The 21,492-nt window shown below is 32.7% G+C and overlaps 1 protein-coding gene across 1 annotated transcript; it reads right to left on the reverse strand.

Annotated features, from left to right (window-relative positions):
• Positions 1 to 10,838: 10,838 nt before the first annotated feature.
• Positions 10,839 to 17,291, reverse strand: LOC134261007 (uncharacterized). The gene is made up of 7 exons (XM_062743502.1): positions 17,250 to 17,291; positions 16,737 to 16,871; positions 15,126 to 15,275; positions 14,917 to 14,998; positions 13,553 to 13,677; positions 13,300 to 13,429; positions 10,839 to 11,068 (listed from the first exon to the last, which is right to left on the reverse strand). The coding sequence occupies exons 1-7, from the start codon at positions 17,289 to 17,291 to the stop codon at positions 10,839 to 10,841; spliced, it is 894 nt and encodes a 297-aa protein (XP_062599486.1).
• Between the last annotated feature and the right edge of the window lie 4,201 nt (positions 17,292 to 21,492).

A 21,492-nucleotide genomic window follows, 5' to 3' on the forward strand; every position in this document is an offset into this window, starting at 1 on the left:
CTTTTATTTAAGCATAATTTTTCTTGATATCTAGGCAATAAAGTGTATTTTTTTCATTTAATTGAGTGACTGAAAGTAATGGCGATCGACTTCTGCAGGATGGGCAATGTGATACCTCCATAGACCTAAAGAATACATGCTGAGCACATATTGCTCCTAATTGAGAATTAATGGGTGGAAGATCTGATAACCATATGTACTTAACTGTGTGGGATTGTTTTGCATAACATGGAATAAAGAAAGTAATTTTGTAGACACTATAATTTGAACTAAGATAGAATGCCTTTTTTATATATTTTGGCAACTTCATGTACCTAATAATAGCAATTCTCCCAAACCCTTTCGACAAGACATGTAAGATTTGTTGTCGAAAAATTTTGCTAAAAACAGTTTTTTCTTTTAATTTCTCAAAAATAATTTAGTCTATCTGTGCATTTCTTAATTATTAAATATTTCAAAGAGAGTAATGCTAAAACACTCGGAAATTCAACTCAATAAAAAAATTCGATATCAGCCAGTGTAAAAGAAAAACAATCTCGGCCTTATCCAAGTTCCCCTGTAGTTAAATTCTTTTTTTATACATGCATATTCTTTAAATTTGTAAATATACAAATTATACAGTATTAGTGTTAAAAGTTAAAAAAAAAGGCATGTTTAAATTAAAAAAGAAAAAATAGACAGATTGTGTAACTGTAATTACGCTATATAAAATAAAATATATTTCAAATTTTTACTATCATTCTTCACAATTTTTGCAGTCTGACATCCAATAGTCTGTAAATAATAAATTGCAATAGGATTGAAAGACACTGGCATAAAGAAAGCAAATCATTTACAATATTGGAGTTCTATGGTCAAAAAAAGTTTTTTTTATAAAGCTATTTTTCTCTCTTTTAATCTCATTGTGTTAGTGTAGATATATCATCGAAAAGGAATAATTGTCCGTGATTTTTTTTCACATCTTCATGATCTTTGAAACCGCATATTTACAAAAAATAATAAATACTACGACACGAGTAGATAATGTTAATGCACTCGCAGCAGAGTATAATGTTAAATATCAACAAATTGTAAATAATAGTATGGCAACTTGTGCTTTTGACAGGCTTAGATTTTGATGGTGAGAAAATGTTGAAATTAAAGCTTAATTTAGTTAAGAGTATTATGAAATGGCCGCAGCTCTATCCAATACAAGGGGTTGATTACACATGTAACAGCGGGATTCGCGCACCGGAAAAGAAAATGATGAAATGATAAGAAACAGACCATCTCAATTTTCCCTCACAACAACCTATTGACGCTAATTCATTCATTTATCTTGAAAACAATGAATTTGTTTTCAAGTTCTGTGTTAAAACAGTTTATTTTTCCGTTTCCCGTTTTATATCCTACATAATGATTTTTGTGTATAGCAGTTTTGAAATTGGCGGCATCGGATATTTGCATTCTGCCCAGTGGTTCATCTACTTCAAAGTCACAGAGAACACGAAGCAAGTTAGGGAAAGAAAACCAAGTTAGACTGCCCCACATTCTGTGAATTTCAGGAGTGTTAAGTGACGACTGAACATAAAAGTGACTGTTTTCTGATGAATGGAGAAATATTGAAACCAAGTCCAAACATTGAACAATAAAGGTATATTTACAATTATATAATTATGTATATGTTACGATAAGTGTAATTAAGGTAATGTCTTCAAATGAATTCTACCCTTAACTACAGTTCATGAGGATTTCGATCCTTGGTCAAAGTAGTTGCTTTCATTTATCTCTCTGAACTCCCCTTTTAAAATTCAAGGCGTTAGTAATTAGTGTCTTAATTGCATATGTCCTGTCTGAACTAATCTGAATGCAAAATCGTGATTAATGCAATAGTATATGATGTGGTTTTATATGAGAAAATTGACATCATCCTCAAATAAAATTTATCTGGTCTTAGTTTGTCTAAATGTGTGTGTAGACTGGGGGTATATGTACGTGTTCTTTATATAAATGAAATTTCCATACAAAAAACCAACAGAAAGACTATTTTTCGATTTTACAAAAATTGTGCAAGCACCACTGCTCGACTGTGGTGCACAACATGTAATCCGGCATGCCTGAAGAAAAAAATGCCCATGGGTTTTGAAAAATTGAAAGTTTAAAAACAATTATCATGATTATATGAGATGATTTATGAGTCTAAAAATTTTATCAATAGGTCAACTATGGATTTGTTCAAAATATGGCGGCCAGATTTCCCTTGGACATGTTGGAAATGCATTCAGCTAGTGTTCAATGGCATCAGCCATAAGGAAAGCATAGAAGTGGAGCTTCGGTCAAAGAAAGTAAATGTGATGGATGTGTTTGAAATCAAATTGTTCGACAATAATCAAGAGAGGGACTTGCCTCCTTCTCCATTTTTTCCTTCTCGGATATAAACTGGACAATACAATTTTCAACGTACTTTGAGATATTGTTTGTGACGTCAACATTCTACTGCATGCACATTGAACCCCCTCCCCTCGTTGAATACAGCTTGAAATCAGTCAAAAAAAACTGTATGCGTTTGTATAGATTATATAGATTAAATAATAATGTATTACATCATTAGTATATTGAGATAAAAATGTCCCTCGAAAGTCTTTTTTTTCAATAAGATGTAACATGTATGTTTCTTTCCTGTAAAAAGTGTATGTTGTATCAATTTATTTTTAGAGGAAATTAACCCTCTGATGTTCTGCTGTTTTCTATATATAATGTTATTTTCTTCCTGCAAATAATGACTGTAAAATCTAGTATGTTAAAGATGGTTGCTCTGGCTTTGAAATACTGAATGTGCAATGAACCAATGTGAATTTAGAGAGGAAATTTACCCTGTTGATTTTTTCTATTTTCAAACTGTAAATGTTAGTAGGTATCCCTGTACGTATCACTGATATTCTTTGGGAGGAAATTTATTCCGTAAATATGATAAAATTAAATACGGTTCGGTTTCAAATACTGAATGTACAATGCACCAATGTCATTTTTGAGAGGAAATTTACTCTGTAGATTTTGTTAACTTGAAAATGTTAACGTTTTATTGATATGCTGAAAACTGTACATGTGTATCAGTGCCATACTTTGGGAGGGGGGTGGGTGGGGGGGTTTATTTACTCCGTAAAGTTAAGCTGTCTAAAAGCCCCAATATACACTTTATCAATGTCATTTTTGATAGGACACTTCCTCTTTTGCTAATTTCAAATTGTAATTGTAGTAGTAAACACTGTATGAGTGATATTCTTTGGGAGGAAATTTACTCCGCAAAATCTACAAGCTATGTAAACGATGGTTGCGTTGGCTTTCAAATACTGAATGTACAATACACCGACGTGAATTTAGAGAGGAAATTTACTCTGTAGATTTTTGTTATTACCAAACTGTTATGTTAGTAGTGAACACTGTATCAGTGAAATTCTTTGGGAGGAAATTTACCCCGTAAAATTTTGTTATAGAAAGGCTATTTGCATTTTAATTGACTACTGTATGTTTACTGTATGAATGTCATTTTGAGAGGAAATTTACGCTCTAGATTTTCGCTATTTTCAAATTGTAATGTAATTGTGAACACTATATCAGTGATTCTCTTTTAGAGGAAATTTACTCCGTAAAATCTAGCTGTGTAAACGATGGTTGCTTTAAAATTTGGCTTTGAAATACTGAATGTACAGTGCACTGACGTGCATTTTGAGAGGAAATTTACTCTGTAGAGTTTTTTTCTATTTTGAAATGTAGTGGTGAACACTGTATCAGTGATATTCTTTGGGAGGAAATTTACTCCGTAAAATCTAGCTATGTAAACGATGGTTTCTTTGGCATTGAAATACTGAATGTACAATGCACCGACGTAAATTTAGAGAGGAAATTTACTCTGAAGATTTTTGTTATTACCAAACTGTTATGTTAGTAGTGAACACTGTATCAGTGATAGTCTCTGGGAGGAAATTTACTCCGTTAAATCTACTATGTAAACGATGGTTTCTTTGGCATTGAAATACTGAATGTACAGTGCACTGACGTGCATTTTGAGAGGAAATTTACTCTGTAGTTTTTTTTTATTTTGAAATTGTAATTGTAGTGGTGAACACTGTATCAGTGATATTCTTTGGGAGGAAATTTACTCCGTAAAATCTAGCTGTGTAAATGATGGTTGCTTTGGCATTGAAATACTGAATGTACAATGCACCAATGTGAATTTACAGAGGAATTTTACTCTGTAGATTTTTTGTTATTACCAAACTGCAATGTTAGTAGTTAACACTGCATCAGTGACATTCTTTGGGAGGAAATTTACCCCCTAAAATATAGCTGTCTATTACACTGTATCATTGTCCTTTTGAGAGGAAATTTACTCTGTAGATTTTTGCTTTTTTTAAACTGTAATGTTAGTAGTGAACACTGTACATGTATCAATGATATTCTTTGGGAGGAAATTTACCCCCTAAAATGTAGCTGTCTATTACACTGTATCAATGTCATTTTTGAGAGGAAATTTACTCTGTAGATTTTTGCCTTCTTCAGTTTGTAATGTTGTAGTGAAAACTGTTTCAGTGATAGTCTTTGGGAGGAAATTTACTCCGTAAAATCTAGCTATGTAAACGATGGTTGCTTTGGCTTTGAAATACTGAATGTACAATGCACCAATGTGAATTTAGAGGGGAAATTTACTCTGTAGATTTTTGCTATTTCTAAATTGTAATTGTTGTAGTGAATACTGTATCAGTGATATTCTTTGCAGGAAATTTACTCCGTAAAATCTTGTTATATCAAGGATAGCCGCTTTTGAATTGACTACTGTATGTTAACTGTATCAGTGTCATTTTTAAAAGGAAATTTACCCTGTAGATTTTTGCCTTTTTCAAATTGTAATGTGGTAGTGAAAACTGTTTCAGTGATAGTTTGGGGAGGAAATTTACCCCGTAAAATCTAGCTATGTGAACGATTGCGTTCATTAAACTTTTGATATTCGCACCAATAAATATCTTGTAAAATGTGTTATTTGTTGAGTTTTGTCAATACCTAAGGGCAAAATGCTTAAAACAGGGAAAAAAGATTTTCTGTTTTGATTTTGGAATGCGTTAGTTGTAGAACTGTCGAAGCACTTCAAGAGCCGCCTTCACTCTCCATTTTAATAGACAACAAAACACAGGTAAGTTGCACTTCACCACTAAAGTGACTTTAATTATTGAAAATACGTGTAATTTATTATGTAATCATTAGTTAAAAAATCCATAGAATTATAAATAAACTACTTTTATCTGTCTAAAAAAAAATTAAGCCGAATTATGAATAAAATTTATAAGTAAACATTGATTACATCATATGTGGCGTATGTGGCGTATTGATTACAAAATACATTTAAATCTTGAGTTCTGAAACCGAAAATTAATCTAAAACAAAGTCAAAACAAAGGGAACAAGAAGCCCATGGGCCACATCGCTCAACTGAGCATATCGAATATTTAAAAAACACAAATCAGCTTAGTATTAAAAGCTGACTTCTTGGGGGATGGGGATTTGAATTTTCTATTACTTGAGAATGTCACTATATCAATAAAGCATACATGTATAATTTTGCCATACTTGAAAAGAAGATTTTTAAAAATTGTTCAAACATATTACTCGATCTCCCATTGTGACCCCTCACTAACCCCCCACCCCCACACCCCTTACCCCCTGTACGTTCTTTGAATAAAATAAATTCTTCACTACTTGCAGATACTTACATGTCAATTTGACTTAACAAAGCCTTCTGTTCTGGAGAAGATTTTTTTCTATATATTCTTACATGCAAAACTTTGAGTCCTCACTGTGACCATACCCTAACCATGGGGGTCATACTTTGAACAAATTTAAATTTACCCGAGGATGCTTCAACATGAGTTTCATTTTTTGGTCCAGTGGTTTTTAGAAGAAGATTTATAAGGATTTTTCTGATATATTTCTATGTAAAATATAAATCATGCAGCCATTGTGTCCCCGCCCTACCCTCTGGAGTCATGATTTGAATACTGTATACAGACAAATTTTCGCCCCTGTTTTATTTTAGCCCCTTTCGCCCTATCCTCATTAGGCGAAATTAGAACGGGGCGAATTCAAGAACTACTCTATAATTTCTTAAACAAAACTATAACTGGGCGAATTTCAAATGGGGCAAATATTGTTTGCAAGTGTGAAAGAGCGAAAATAAGAGGGGCGAAAATAACCCTGTATACAGTTAACTTGAATCTACACTACCTGAGGATGTTTCAACATGAGTATCATCTTTCCTGGCCCAATGGTTCTGGCGAAGAAGATTTTTAAATGATACCATTAATTTTTCATTAATTCATAATTATCTCCCCTTGGAAGACGACTTGGCCCTTCATTTAAACAAAATTGATCCCCTTTACCCAAGAATGCTTTGTGGCAAGTTTGGTTAAAATTGGCCCAGTGGTTCTTGAGACGAAATCGAAAATGTGTACAGCTTACAGATAGACACCTGCAGACAGACAGACGGACTACAGATAAAATGTGATCAGAAAAAATGTTATCAGATTAGCTCACTTGAGCTTTCAGCTCAGGTGAGCTAAAAAGAACTAGACAGAATTGGACTATCTTGTGATATTTGTACTTACTTAAAATCTCAGCATGTATATGTTGTAATTTTCCTTAGATATTTGTCAGTGCACATTTTCCCCTTTTTTCTATTGTTCAGTATCATTGATCCAAATTTACTTATCTCTTCATGTTATTATTTTCTTCTGTTTTTGTATTTTCTCTTGCATATTTGTTTACCAATGCACTTATTCCGTTTTGTTATTATATGTATCCGCTTTAATTTTTTTTTCATTATATTGTATTGTGAGTACATACATAATAATAACTTCTTTATAATATATTTTTCATCACTTCCCCAATTCTAGTTAACAAAGAAATTGTGAATGTTTTCATCATTGTAAACTACTTTATTCTGCCTGTATATTGCATAGTTAACCACACACAACAATCAGTGCATCGATTTATTGTGATAACGATAAAGAACTGAAACAAAAAACAAAAACAAAGAATTACTCATCAGTTACATGATAAATAATGTCAATATATTACTATAGATGTAGTATAAACTGTCTAATAAGTTGTAAATAAAAAATATTAAAAAAAAAAAGGGCACATACAATGTTTTGTCAAATCATTTTAGAGGTTTTTATTCAAACAGAAATTTGTACAACAATTCTCTTATTTTAAGTCCTGTGTCGGAGACTTTTGTGTATGAAGAACTATGTGGTCTTAGTACAACAAAAAGTACTGGTCTTGATGAGGTATCAGTAAAATTTTTAAAAATAGGAGCAAGGGTTCTTAAATCACCTATAACTTCAATCATTAATCAATCAATAAGTTCTGGATGTGTACCAGAGAGTATGAAACAGGCTAGGGTCAAGCCTTTATTTAAAAAGGGTAGCCCACTCCAAGTAGGGAATTACAGGCCAGTGAGTATTTTAAGTGTAGTATCAAAGATTTTAGAGAAAATTGTCTATTGTCAACTTAAGGAATTTTTACATAACAATAACATGTTGTATGAGTTTCAATCTGGGTTTCGGAGTAAATATTCTACTGATACATGCCTTATACATTTGTTGGACCATATTAGGGACAATAACTCTAAGGGATTATTTACAGGAATGATAATGTTAGACCTACAAAAAGCGTTTGATACAGTGGACCATGAAATATTATGTAACAAATTAGACATTATGGGAATTGATAATCAATGGTTTAAGTCATATCTAACTGACAGGTCTCAGGTGGTGGGTTGCAGAGGTGTTGTATCTAAGTCAGAGAAAATTACTTGTGGGGTTCCCCAAGGGAGCATTTTAGGCCCTTTATTGTTTTTATGCTATGTTAATGATATGTCTATCAGTATAGATACAGATTGTAAACTCGTCCTTTATGCTGATGATAGCGCTATTTTATACTCACACAGAGACCCTAATGTTATCTCTAACAAACTTGGGAAGGTGCTAGAGAAGTGTTCCGAGTGGCTAATAGATAATAAGTTATCTCTCCATCTTGGAAAAACAGAGTCTATCCTTTTTGGCCCAAGTCGCAAATTAAAAAATGAAGGTCAATTTGAGGTTAAATGTCACGATCATATTATCAAATCCAGTGACTCTGTTAAGTATCTAGGAATCACAATTGATAAATTTCTAAAATGTAACTTAATAGTAGATGAGATCGTGGCCAAGGTCAATTCTAGACTGAAGTTCTTATACAGGAATGGAAAATGGTTAAATAAAAGATCCAGATTAACATTAGCATCTGCACTAATTCAGTGCTATTTTGATTACTGTTCATCAGCATGGTACGAAAGTCTGTCCAAATCTTTGAAAAATAAGTTACAAGTTCTTCAAAACAAAACAGTAAGATTTATTTTAAATCTGAATCCTAGAGCCAGGATCAATTGCGATATTTTAGATTCAATAAATACACTACGTGTATCTGATCGTGTAAAACAGTTAAGACTAAATCATGTTTTTAACATCAATCATAGCCTAGCACCAAATTATCTAAATGAGAATTTTAATAGGAATAATAATGCTACTAGGGGAGCGTCCAATTTTAATTATCATGTACCCAGGGTTGGAGCATACAATGATTCAAATTTTTATTATCAAGCCATTTTAAACTGGAATTCTCTTCCATTGGAAGTAAAATCTATAGCCAATAGAGCTAGTTTTAAATCTGCTGTCAAGTTGCATCTTACACAAGAAGCTCGAAGGATGGAAGAAAGTATTTATATATAATATTTTTACAAGGGAATGAAACTTTTTAAAATAATTTGTATTAACCTGAAACTGTGATTATGTATATATATGTCAAATTATTTTATTCAGGCTAGGAAAATTATGTAATCCTCAATTTTATTTTTTATTTTTGTCTATGCTGTCTTAGTCAATTAAATTATAATCAACTTGTACCATCTTAGGACCCCATTGGAAATAAGCATGTTTTATATATTGCTTTCATGGGTTATCCTAGGCAAAGATTGATTAAAAATATGTTTATTTGTGTTGTATGTGATAAGATCTGGTTCTGAGATCTGTATAATCCTGTGATAATGATAACTGTGATAATACCTGGAGTGATATTGTTTTAATGTGATAGCTACATGTATGTGCTAGAACTTTTAAGCGATCCCTAATTAATTTTGGAATGTAATTTGTGTTATGATTTGTTATGAATTTGACTCTTTGCCTGAATAAACATAATAATAATAATAATAATATTCAAAAGATAAATAGAAATAAGATTCACTATTAACTTCAAAATATAAAGTTTTGACACAAATTGGTTTCCATAGAAAAATGTTATGAACGTACTCCAGTTTTATGTTTAAAGATTATGACTATAACAGTGTTCCATACTTTCAAGAGATAACAATAGATATTCCAAGAAACAAATTACAAACATTTCATACAAAATCTAGCAAGGGTCTCAAGAGGAAAATCTAGCAAGGGTCTCCATGTGTGGGTCACACATGAAATAATAACAGGAAGTGAGGATTTTAGGAAAAGTAACTCCAAATTTACAAATAAAAAGATAACTCTTGACATAATAAGACAGGTAACTATTTGATTAAGATAGATAACTCTAGCTCTGAAATAGATACAAATGATTTTGGAAAAATATAAATATACAAATTAAATGTTCATAAACAATACATACTGTTTATTCTTAAAATGTGTAACCTTGACCTTGGAGAGGTATTTTATAGGCCATGCCTGATGTCTAATCCAATTAAGTAAACTGACTTTACATAATTTAATATTTATCAAATAGAAAATAACCTTTTTGGAATTATGAGGTATTTATTATTTATGGTCTAGACAGATTGTCTATACATCGTTCTTGGAAATTTTACATAAACTCGGCGTTTCTTAATCACCATACGTCTATACTAAAATTGTTCATTTTATAAATATAAAGAGTCCATGATAAAGGTTTTCATATATTCAGTCAAAAGCTACAATAGCTAATTTCTTTAAAATCAGAATTTGTTTCAGGTGCCATGAAGAAATTAGCATTCCTATCCACCTATCACATGTTCCAACGGTATCTGATCCAAATTCTGACGTTTTGGGGGTCCCTGTTTGCTCTTTTTGAAGAAGTTTGCTTTGCACAAAAATTTACATTTTTCAATTGACTTTTAAGGTTGAATATTGTTTTCCTTATTTCCGTACATTTGTTAAAATTATTTTAAATGTTAATATGAGTTTGAAAGCATAAAAAATGAATTTTTTTCATTAATTTTTTTTACTTAATGAAACGAATGGTGATAACAACAAGTATTCAAGATAAAACAATATAGAATGGGAGCAGAGCAAACACGGACCTCAAAAACATCAGAGGTGCATGGGATCAGGTGCCATGGAGTAGTGAGCATTCCGTGCTGACCGGTCACACCCACCGTGTGCTCTTTGTCATGATCAAGAAATAACAGGAAAACATCGTCGGCAATTCAGTGTATAGCTAATGAACTAACAGTGTATAATAAGAAATAAAACAAACAGTGACCAATTAATAGATCTATAAATAGTGATCAATTAATAGATCTATGATTAATATTTAAAGAGGATAGATAAAAAGGACCCCTCAAAATTTAAAAGGTGGAATCAGGTGCTTAAATGGAGTAATCATTCTCTTGTGCATTGGTTTGTTTGTAATAAAATCACCCAAATCTTCATGCTATTAAGAAATATATCAAATTTCTTAGCAGAAAGATAAACTTATGCAAAGGAATAAAAGGAAATGACCAGAGCCAACTTAACGGTTATAAAATGTTTATAATGTTATGGTAGCATACACATTTTCCTGATGATTGTTGTCTCTTTTCACTTCCTCATAACCTGGGTTAGGACTCTCTTGTTTTGTTCTAGTGGACCATATTTTATAGAAAAAGAATGCTACTATAACTACCAGTAACAGTCCTGTAGATATTGAGAGAACAATGATGGTTATGTCTTTTGTTGATTCCGATTTAGATTCACCGAGTATCGGATGGTCAAGTTTTCCTGCAAATAAAGTATGATATGTTTTAATTTGCACTTGTCTTTAATATAAGGAATGGATAAGTCGATATAAAAAATAAAACAGAGTGATAAACAACAAGAAAATAAAATAAGCTTCAAATAAGTATTTTCACTGCACAAGAGTAAGAAGAGGACTTATATACTGGTAATCTGGCCTTATAAAAAGGATATGCTTAAGGACATTCGCAACGTACCCCATCTACGTATAATTTTGCAAAATATTCTAAATTTAAACTTACAATATTATTAAATGTTCTTCGACAAAAAATCAGCATGCGTTACCTGGGGTTTTGAAAAGATATCAAATAGTGAAAAATTTTGCATTATTCAAAGAAAAATACAAAAAAACCCCAAAAATTTCAAATTATTTTTTCATCAAAACTTGTTCTATAAGAGGTGTACAAATCCATATATAGACATTAAAGTATTGAACAAAGGTCATTCATTTAGTGGAACTCTTCAACTCCAGGGAAGAACCCAATAAAGTTCAAATTACATTGCGTATGACCTTAATGTACAAATTTGGAGAAATGTCCTCTAAGAGGATTTTAAAAAGTCTTTGGAATCTTTGGAAGATTCTTTTCATTGCTTGTTTTACAAAGCTTTGTGCATTTTAAAACTGTTTTATGTAAGAAAATACTTTGAGTGACACTCAAAAATCATCAATGCTTCTGAACCGTTGATATGAAAACAAAATAATTATGACATGCGCAGAAATCTATTGTATCTAGAAGGATTAAATATATATGCTAATTTACAGTAGCATAAACCCCGTACCTTCATTTTTGTCATCAAGACTAAGAGTTTGTGTACATACTACGGCTGTTCGGAAATTATTGAGACAGCGTGTATATTTTCTTTCTAATGAACATCTTTCGGTGAAAATTTGCCTATACGTTTGATAAAACATTAAGAATTTATAAAAGCAAGATATAATTTACAAATATTAAATATCTTCTCTTCAGTGGTATATAAATGTGTCAATGGTAGGGGTACCCGGCGCAGTCACGAAATCAGATATTGCAAATATGTAACACCAACATTCAATCCCCCGGTGGACCTATAATAAAAGCGAAAATAATTCAATTTATGTATATAATATTTGAATTTTATTTTGACTTCATGTTGTGCAAGTTTGTTAGAAATCTGATTAGGAATATCGAGATCTAAAATTAATAGCGCTGTGAAGAAATCTAATTACGACGACCAAATGGATATTGACGTCAAGGCGGAGCAGCGAGAGACCTAAAATTTTGTGTAGCGATATGTAGAATTTTTTCCAGAATGACCAACCTACTTAAACAATAACAACGTGAAAAACGTGTCGAAGGTTTTATTATTTCGTATATTTACACTTTCTTCTAACTTATAATTCAACCAAAGTAAAGCCAAACGCTCCGGACTACCATTTCTAACAGGTTGGTCATTCTGGAAAAAGTTCTACAATTTTTACCTCTGAGAATTAAGAACATTGACCCGTGTTACATAAATCAGCACTTCATGATACTTAACCCCTCTGTATATATGAAGCATGAAAAATTTACGCAAGTGTAGCAACAGCACATATTTTTTTTTCTAAAAAATCGTTTAAGAAAATAGAAAGTTTGAGTTTTGTATGGTATAAATGTTACCGGAAAGGAGAGGAAACACTTCCCGATCGTTTCACATGCGAAAACATCTCCAGCTGACGTGACTTTAAAATGACGTACAATGCTGCTCCAGGTCGATAGACATATGCATGTTTATCATTTTACCAGAACGTATCTAATTATCCATAAATTAGAAATTTTGTATAATTATTTTATTCCTTCTAAACTGTTGACGAATTTTCCTGAATTTATCTCTGTCCTTTATGGAGTAAAAGTAAATGCCTTTATAATTTCCGAACAGCTTTCGTATAATTTACTATGATATTTCCTGTATGTTTCCAGTTCATTTTCATCACCGCTATTGTATCTGTCTTCTTATGAATGTTCTCAAACCTGTTAAACAATTTCCTTAACTTTTCCCCCACTTTCACGAAAGCGGAGGGACATTAAATCCTCTGTCCGTTAGTCAGTCAATCTGTCTGTTTGTCGAAAGAACCTTGGTCATAACTTTTGAATGAGAATGAGATAGGACTTTCATATACATGAATTACATGTGCATTACCATTAATAAAAAAAGCGTTAATCATAATTCTTTAAATTTGCTAAGCTGCTGCGGTTTTATACCTTCTGTAGTTGTTGAAAGAATACATATTTCTTTATCCATGGTTGTTGTGTCTTTTGTCGTGGTTTTAGGCAATGTTACATGTAATATTAAAACGAGATGCTCTGATTTCTGACCGTTACTTCCAAATGCCTGTGATTAAGTACATATTCATGACTTTAATTTAGTAGAAAAGACAAAAGAATGATTTTACTGAAATAAAGAGATGAGAAACTTTGCATAATTTTACTTATATTAATGAAAGAGATAACAAACCTGCAGAACTACAATCACTCTGAAGTCTGAAGGTTCACCAAAGTTGGAGAAGTTTGCAAACGACTGATTAAGAATGAATGTACCATTTTCAAACTCAATATTTTCTTTGTATGTTTCAGGATAAACTGACATTTGAAACAGAAAAGCAGTTATAAATGTTGTGAATGGTGTAAGACACAAAGGTTAATTATTATATTATGGCGTTCAACATTTTTATGCAAACTCTTATGCGTGAAAAGAAGACTTGCTGTGGCGTTTAACTCGACATTTAGATATATCTAATAAAACGTACTGTCAATTAACAATGGTCATGTCCATTCCATCGTCGATTTGATATATTCTGGTGAGCTTGAGATAAAAGATACCACAGAGTCTGAAACATCTGTTCAGGCTTGGATATTTTACTTGAAAATGGCGTTAATGGTTATCTAACAACCAAGCTTTATGATAAACGTGATGACTTTAACTTTTCTACCGTCAACTTTCCTTACTTATGCAGCAATACACCTTCATCACTTGCATATGGAGTGTATATATCTCAGTTGATTCGATTCGCAAGAGCATGCTCTACTTATGAATAATTTCTAAAACGAGGTAAATTATTGACAAGCAAGTTGATGAAACAAGAATATCAGCAGTCTCGTTTAAAGTAATAATTTCGTAAATTCTATGGTCGATACAATTACCTTTTCAGCAAAAACAATTTATCCTTGAGACAAATGCTGACTGACGTTTTTCAGAATAATTGTTAGTCCATTATTTATACACTGAATTGACGACGGATTTTTCCGTTATTTCCCGATCATGACAAGGAGCACATGGCGGGTTTGACCGGTCAGCAGGGGATGCTCACTCCTCCATTGCACCTTATCCAATAGACCTCTGATGTTTTTTGAGGTCCGTGTTTGCTGTGCTCCTATTCTATATTGTTTTATGGACTTTGATATTGAATACTGTTCGTTATCCCCATATCCTTCTTTGAAAAACTTTAAAGCTACATAGTTCTCATCGAACCTTTCATGAGTGTTCACATATGAATGATTTTTGCTGTACTTTCATGGTTTCTCTTATCTAAACTTTACGAAAACTAGAGGTGCTATGAGCACTGAGCTCACTTAATGATACCCCCGCTCCCATATGATTATAGTGGCAAAACCAATGGTTTGCTCTAGGAAATAAGTCTACGATCGAAAAGAGGAATAGAGGTCACAATGACATTATGCAATAAAGAATCTGTTGAAGTGTCATCAACTTTATTCAGTGATTTAAGAGGAGTTGTAGATACACCACTTGTTCCTTTTTTGGCTTGATCACTCTATTATCTAATATTTCATATAATGAAATAATAAAAACACTATGAATACCTATTAATTTGTAGGTAATTTTTGACTGAGGACTATCTGTATCGATGGCCTTTAAGTGGCTAGGTTCAGTTTTGATCGTTCCCTGAATTATAGAAATCGATAAAATCGTCTGTTAAACAATGTAGTGGAAGTTTGTGCCATTATTTCTTTAATGAAAAAAGAGAAATGTTTCAATTAGGAAAAAAAAAACCAAAAGTAAATAAATTTACCTGATCAAAGTAATCAATCGTAACAGAAATATCAGGAACTGGACAAGAGTAGCAGGTAGTGGAGCATTCAGATCTGACAAACACGGGGGGAGTGTCATCAATGTTAGTAAAGTTTACATTCAGGATTGTTGATACGGTATGAGGACCGTCCTGAACAATATAAACACAAGTTTTATTGAAAGCTACCTTTTTATTACGTATATGAGTATGCCCGAAACATTCCGAATACGAGCGTTCAATATCGAACGCCCCGTTGTAAACAAAAAAAAGTCGTCTGGTCAAATTCTCAGAGCGAAATTAAAGAAAGGAAGTAGTATCTAGGTAAGATGTGTTTATTTTTCACACTAAAATAGAGTTATTTATTAAAATACAGTACGTATTAGACCCATTAAAACCTAATTAAGCAAATCATATCGCTCGGTAGTGTCATCGGAATGATATTGAACGCTAACAGGACAGACGTTAATTTGAATACCGATACTAAAAAATCATTGGTTTGAGTTATTTTAGTTGGAATAATTCAATATAAATTATGAGGAAATGTTTTAGCTATATAATAAAGGAGTCATATATTGAACTTATATTAGTGAATATTGGCAAGCTCGCAAACTCGTGCATCTGTACAACCAACTCGTGCCAATATTCACCAATATAGGTTTAATAACCCTATAATATACTTGATTTTGTATCCAAGTTTCAGTCGATTAAGCTGACTAGCTGAGTTACTACCTTAAATAACCCTTGATTTTCTGAAAACAGATGATATTTCGATTGGCAATTACGATTCTTATATATCGAAGATGTCGACATATACGCACCTCTCTCACGTAGAGATATAACGTTAAGATTGAACACAAAGTGGTACTCCTTTGACAACGTAAAGCAAAACGAGGTTTGGGGACGCACTAATCTGACTGTGCATCATTTGATCTACAAAGAAAAGTGCTCATTGAGCACAGAGCTACTAAAAGATCAAGCCAAGGGAAATTTTTCAAATTTACGAAGTGATTGCTACGAGAATCAGATGCTTCTATTCTTCCATGCATTTGTATAGCTGATTTAGAGATTTTGGGATCTCTTCCATGCATTTGTATAGTTGATTTAGAGATTTTGGGATCTTTTCAGTAACAAGATATAGAATATTCAAAATGTGGGAGTCGGTGAAAGCAGAGGCGACACTGATTACATTCCTTTTGATTGATTGATTATATACTGTTTAACGTCCCTCTCCAGAATATTTCACTGATATGGAGACGTCACCATTGCCGGTGAAGGGCTGCAAATTTAGACCTATGCTCGGCACTTACGGCCTTTGAGCAGGGAGGGATCTTTATCGTGCCACACCTGCTGTGACACGGGGCCTCGGTTTATACGGTCTCATCCGAAGGACCGCCCCATTTAGTCGCCTTTTACGACAAGCAAGGGGGTACTGAGGACCTATTCTAACCCGGATCCCCACGGGGCCATTCCTTTTGATAATTCATTTGATGGCAAAACGTTAATTAATTTTATTCTACATTTTGTGAGGGGGTTTTGAACATTTTATCAAACTCGGCATCCCAAAACGTATTGTTTAGACACGCTACCAACCAATTTACTATGTATGCTTACCTTTGCAGTGATATTTAAGATTCCTTCAGTTTTTCCCAAACCGCACTGGATGCTGGTGTCTTCGTAATCAAAGTTCCTTATTTGATACAGAAATCCTGTTGTGGCGTTAACAGTGAAATACTCACTTGCATCTGTCTTGATAAAGGGAACATAATTCGTAAAATAATTTCATTTTTCTTTTTTGCAACTTTACATATGGAGATAACGAACTGCATTCAAGTTTAAAAGTGCAATAAACAATACAAAATAGGAGCAGAGCAAACATGGACCTCTGAAACATCAGAGGTAGGATCAGGAGCCATGGTATTCATTTCTTAGAATTCATATTTTGTCATTTGTCTAAGTAATTTCTCGAATGTCAATGTAAAATTTTGCATTTATCAGTGCAAAATTGACATTGACGTAGAGTATTGTGAAGAAAGATAAAAGGGGGGGGGGTATTTGAACAAACTAAAATTTATACATTTTTATATATTGATGATCAATCATGGCTTTGTTGTAGAGAATTTTTACGATTTTTCTTATGTATTCCTGAATAAAACGTTGATCATCCATTGTAGTTCTACTCTACGCCATGGAATATGATTCAACAAACTTGAATCTACAGAACCTGAGGATGCTTCTATATAAATAAAGAAGTATCACAGCTTTGCTGATCTCGAGAAGAAAAATTGAAAACTTTTTCTATGTTATCCTTTTTTAAACTTTATCACCAATTATTGCCCCACCCTTGCCCCAGGGGTCATGGTTTGAACAACTTGAATCTACACTACCTAAGGATGCTTTCATATTCTATGGCTTTGATGTTCTTGAGAAGATTTTTGTGGATTTTTTTATGTATTGCTATGTTAAACTTTAATATCTCGTTGTGATCCCACCAAACTCCCTGGGACCATGATTTGAACAACCTTAAATATACACTACCAGATGCTTTCTTATAAGTATAACTAGTAATGGCTTTGCTGTTCTTAGAAGACTTAAAAAATTCCTATATATTCCTGTTTTAAATTTTTAAACCCGATTGTGATTCCATCCTGCCCCATGGGATCATGATTTGAACAAAGTGGAATGATTTACATTATCAAAGGATGCATCCACTTGAATTTCAATTTTCCTGACCAAGTTCGTGAGAAGAAGATTTCTAAAAATTTTCCCACGTATTCCTTTGTTACACTTTTATACCCGATCTTGGCCCCACCCTTTCCCGGGGGGCTGGGGGGTTGGGGGTCATGATTTGAATAACTTGAATCTACCTGAGGATGCTTCCACATGAGTTTCATATTTCCTCACCTTGTGGTTCGTGATAAGTTTTTTTTTTTAATGATGCCTTTAATTTTTCAGCAATTCATAATTATCTCCCCTTGGAAGAGGGTGTGGCCCTTCATTTGAACAAACTTGAATCTCCTTCACATAAGGATACTTTGTGCCAAGTTTGGTTGAAATTGGCTCAGTGTTTCTTGAGAAGTCGAAAATGTGAAAAGTTAACGACGATGACGAGGACAAGAACAACAAGGAAGACGTGGACAGACAATGGACAAATAATTGATAAGAAAAGCTCTCTAGAGCTTTCGGCCAAGGTGAGCTTAAAAGGGCTTTACTAATTCTTTGCATAACAATGAACACTAAATGCTTTCTTGCATTTCTAAAACATTGAAAGTCAGAAATGTAGTTTTATTTCCTTAAAGATTTAATGTACAAAAGATGATCCAGTGTTATAATTTTAGCATTTATGTAAAATTCATATATTTATCAGCCCTTTATACCTGCATTATCTTTGTTCTTCAAAAATATGAAAAATCTTCTCACCTTTCCAGTAGTTTTTGAGATGTAAAATATGGGTTGACCCTTGGACAATCACGGTCTTCAAAGAAATCCAACATACGAGCGATGAATATTGGAGTCGGCCCTTCGCCCTGAAATTCTTACTTAATTAGATTTATTGAAATAAGTCTCATCAGATCATTCAAATATCTGTAGACATGTTTCATATTCAAGAAACAAACCTCTTGTATCTGGAAAGTGTCATTTCTAACAGCAATGGGTGGATATTCGTTCACTGGATTGACACTAAATGTTATTAATCCATCGTCCTAATGCAACATAGTTAAAATTCATGTACAATTGATGAAGGAAGGAACAATATTTCAATAAATACTATTATATAAATATGATGCTATCGAAAAGTTACACTTACTGGTGTTCCATCATTATTTTCACACGACACCCTTTGTTTGAATTGCTGCAGACCAGAATTACATACATCGCCGAGCTACAAATAAGATGTAATACAAATATTATGATTAAAATATCAGCACATTAAAATATTCACTCATAATGAGATTTGTCTACTGTAGATCACTGCTATATTTTCGCGACACCTTATTTTCGCGAGTTACAGCCATGTGGTATTAATTTATAGGTGAAACAAAATTTTTGCGACCTGTGGTTTTTGTTTTATATAAATAAAATAATACAAATATACGCGAGAATAAAATAAAGTTCTCGCGTATAAAAATGATTTTCAGTATGTCATAACTACTTCCAATCTTCAAACTGCAGAAATGTTCATATGTTGTATATTAAAAAGATCAGTCTGTATTGTTTACCTTAGATATAGCTAGAATATTCCAAAAGAACGCATGTGTGTCACCTGATTTTAGATACTTTAAAGATGTAACTATATCTTAGAGTGGTCTTCAATTTATTCTACTAGCATAAACAGTATATCATGCAAAAAAAAAAAAACCTAGCATGATAGTTTATAAAAATGCAAAAAACATCCACACATAATATACGACCGCGATAGAGTCTGTCAAATACGATTACCAACCCTCAAATGAATAATTAAGTTGAAATCATTATAAACAATTATTTATCATTTTACATGTGATAATACGTGTTTGTAAGTCTTTACAGGTGTCATAACAGTTTTTCACTAGATTTCACTCAAATTATGGCTGACGCAAAATAATCACCTGAATATCCCTTTCCGGTTCGGGCATTTTAATACTAAGATGAACTGAATTTTTTTTATGAGATGGAAAACCACATATATTGACCAGGAATTATTAATATTTAGGGCGTGCAAATTTTTCCGTTCTTGAGTTGGTCAGTAATTAAGTTTGGACTAGATTTTCAAGCACCTGCTCGACTTCGACCAGAACAAACTTGCTTGCCTTAATGGATGGCTTTGTATTGTTTTGGACTTTGGACTAAGATCTTTATAATGAATTGTTTTATAAGATCTGAAAAGGATCTGAAAAGGAAACTTCTCAGAGGTTTGTTTTCAATTAATTACATCTACTCAAACTTGCGCATTTTTTATTAATATATATATAGAATTTAATCCTGTTGTGCAACCTACACCAATTTTATTAATATATATAGAATTAAATCCTGTTGTGCAACCTACACCAATTGTCACTCAACACGATCCGTTGTAGGATCCGATCCCGATCCGGATGTATTTTCATAATATTTAAATTTCAGTTTGTGTGATTATTGAATAGCATACCTTTTCAAAGAACAGTATTCTGAACTTATACACATTGATAAATGTTAATTATCAACACCCACCACTTAAAATTCAAATATTAAATCAAATTGTGGGGGGTATTCTTTATTAGGTCAAGTTCAATTGAATTGTAACGATGATATTTTATGTCTTATGACACCCAGTGCACAGGCTAAAAAGAATAGAATTGCTTCTTAAATATCCAAAATAGTATTTTAAACTTTTTATAAAGTAGATCAAAGGACAAGGTCTATGGTCACAGGGTCGATAACCACGGTAGTTGACAAATGCCATAGAACAAAGCAATAAATTTTCAAATTATCAAGTCCATATCACCCGCCGTGTGCTTCTTGTCATGATCGGGAAAAATCCGTCGTCAAAACAGTGTGTAAAGAATGAACTAACAATTAGGATGAAAAAAAAAGTTATTTCGCATTTGACTCAAATATATTTTATTTGCTTACTAGGTGATTGTATTGACCATAGAACTTATGAAATGATGACTTTAGACGAGACTGCTGATATTCTTGTTTCATCAACTTGTTTGTCCATAATTCACCTAGTTTTAGAAATTGTACATATGTAGAGCATGTTCTTGTGTATCGAATCAACTGAGAGATATAAATTCCGTATGCAGGTGATGAAAGAGTACTTCTTAGATTAACACTTTACAACTTACTGAACTGTTATGCAACATACACTTAATGTCCACGTCATAGAAACAGAACTTTACTGTTTCCCCGCAAGCACCTTTTAGCGTGGTACAGGTTTCTCTAACGTTTAGCGTAAATAATATTCTGACTTTAAATTTTGATACAAAAATAACTTTTCTTATTTTATGAGATTTTTGCAAGTATAAGGTAGAAGGACATTGGCATTCAATTAAAGATTAAATGAACTTTTTAAAGTACGTGAAAATGCGGGAAAACGGTAAATGTGTGATTTTGCGTTAGAAATAGGAAATGGCATATGCGTTCAAATGCGTGACTGCGGGGAAGGAGGTTAATATTCAGAAATATGTGCATGTATAAAAATGCTCATTATTCCATCAATATTCCACTACCTTTAAAAAAATCTCAAAAAAGAACAAATAAAATGAAATGCATTTTTTCTTACGTTTGATACATCCAGATCCACATGTCTAAGCAATTTTATTTGATAAGTGTTGTTATACCCGCACTTTCTAAAGAAAGTTCGGGTATATTGTTGTTACTCATGTCCGTCCGTCCGTCCGTCTGTCAC

Source organism: Saccostrea cucullata, unplaced genomic scaffold (assembly GCF_032062105.1).
Source record: "Saccostrea cucullata isolate Sc308-1 unplaced genomic scaffold, CSIRO_AGI_Scuc_v1 ctg2904, whole genome shotgun sequence".
NCBI lineage: Eukaryota > Metazoa > Mollusca > Bivalvia > Ostreida > Ostreidae > Saccostrea > Saccostrea cuccullata.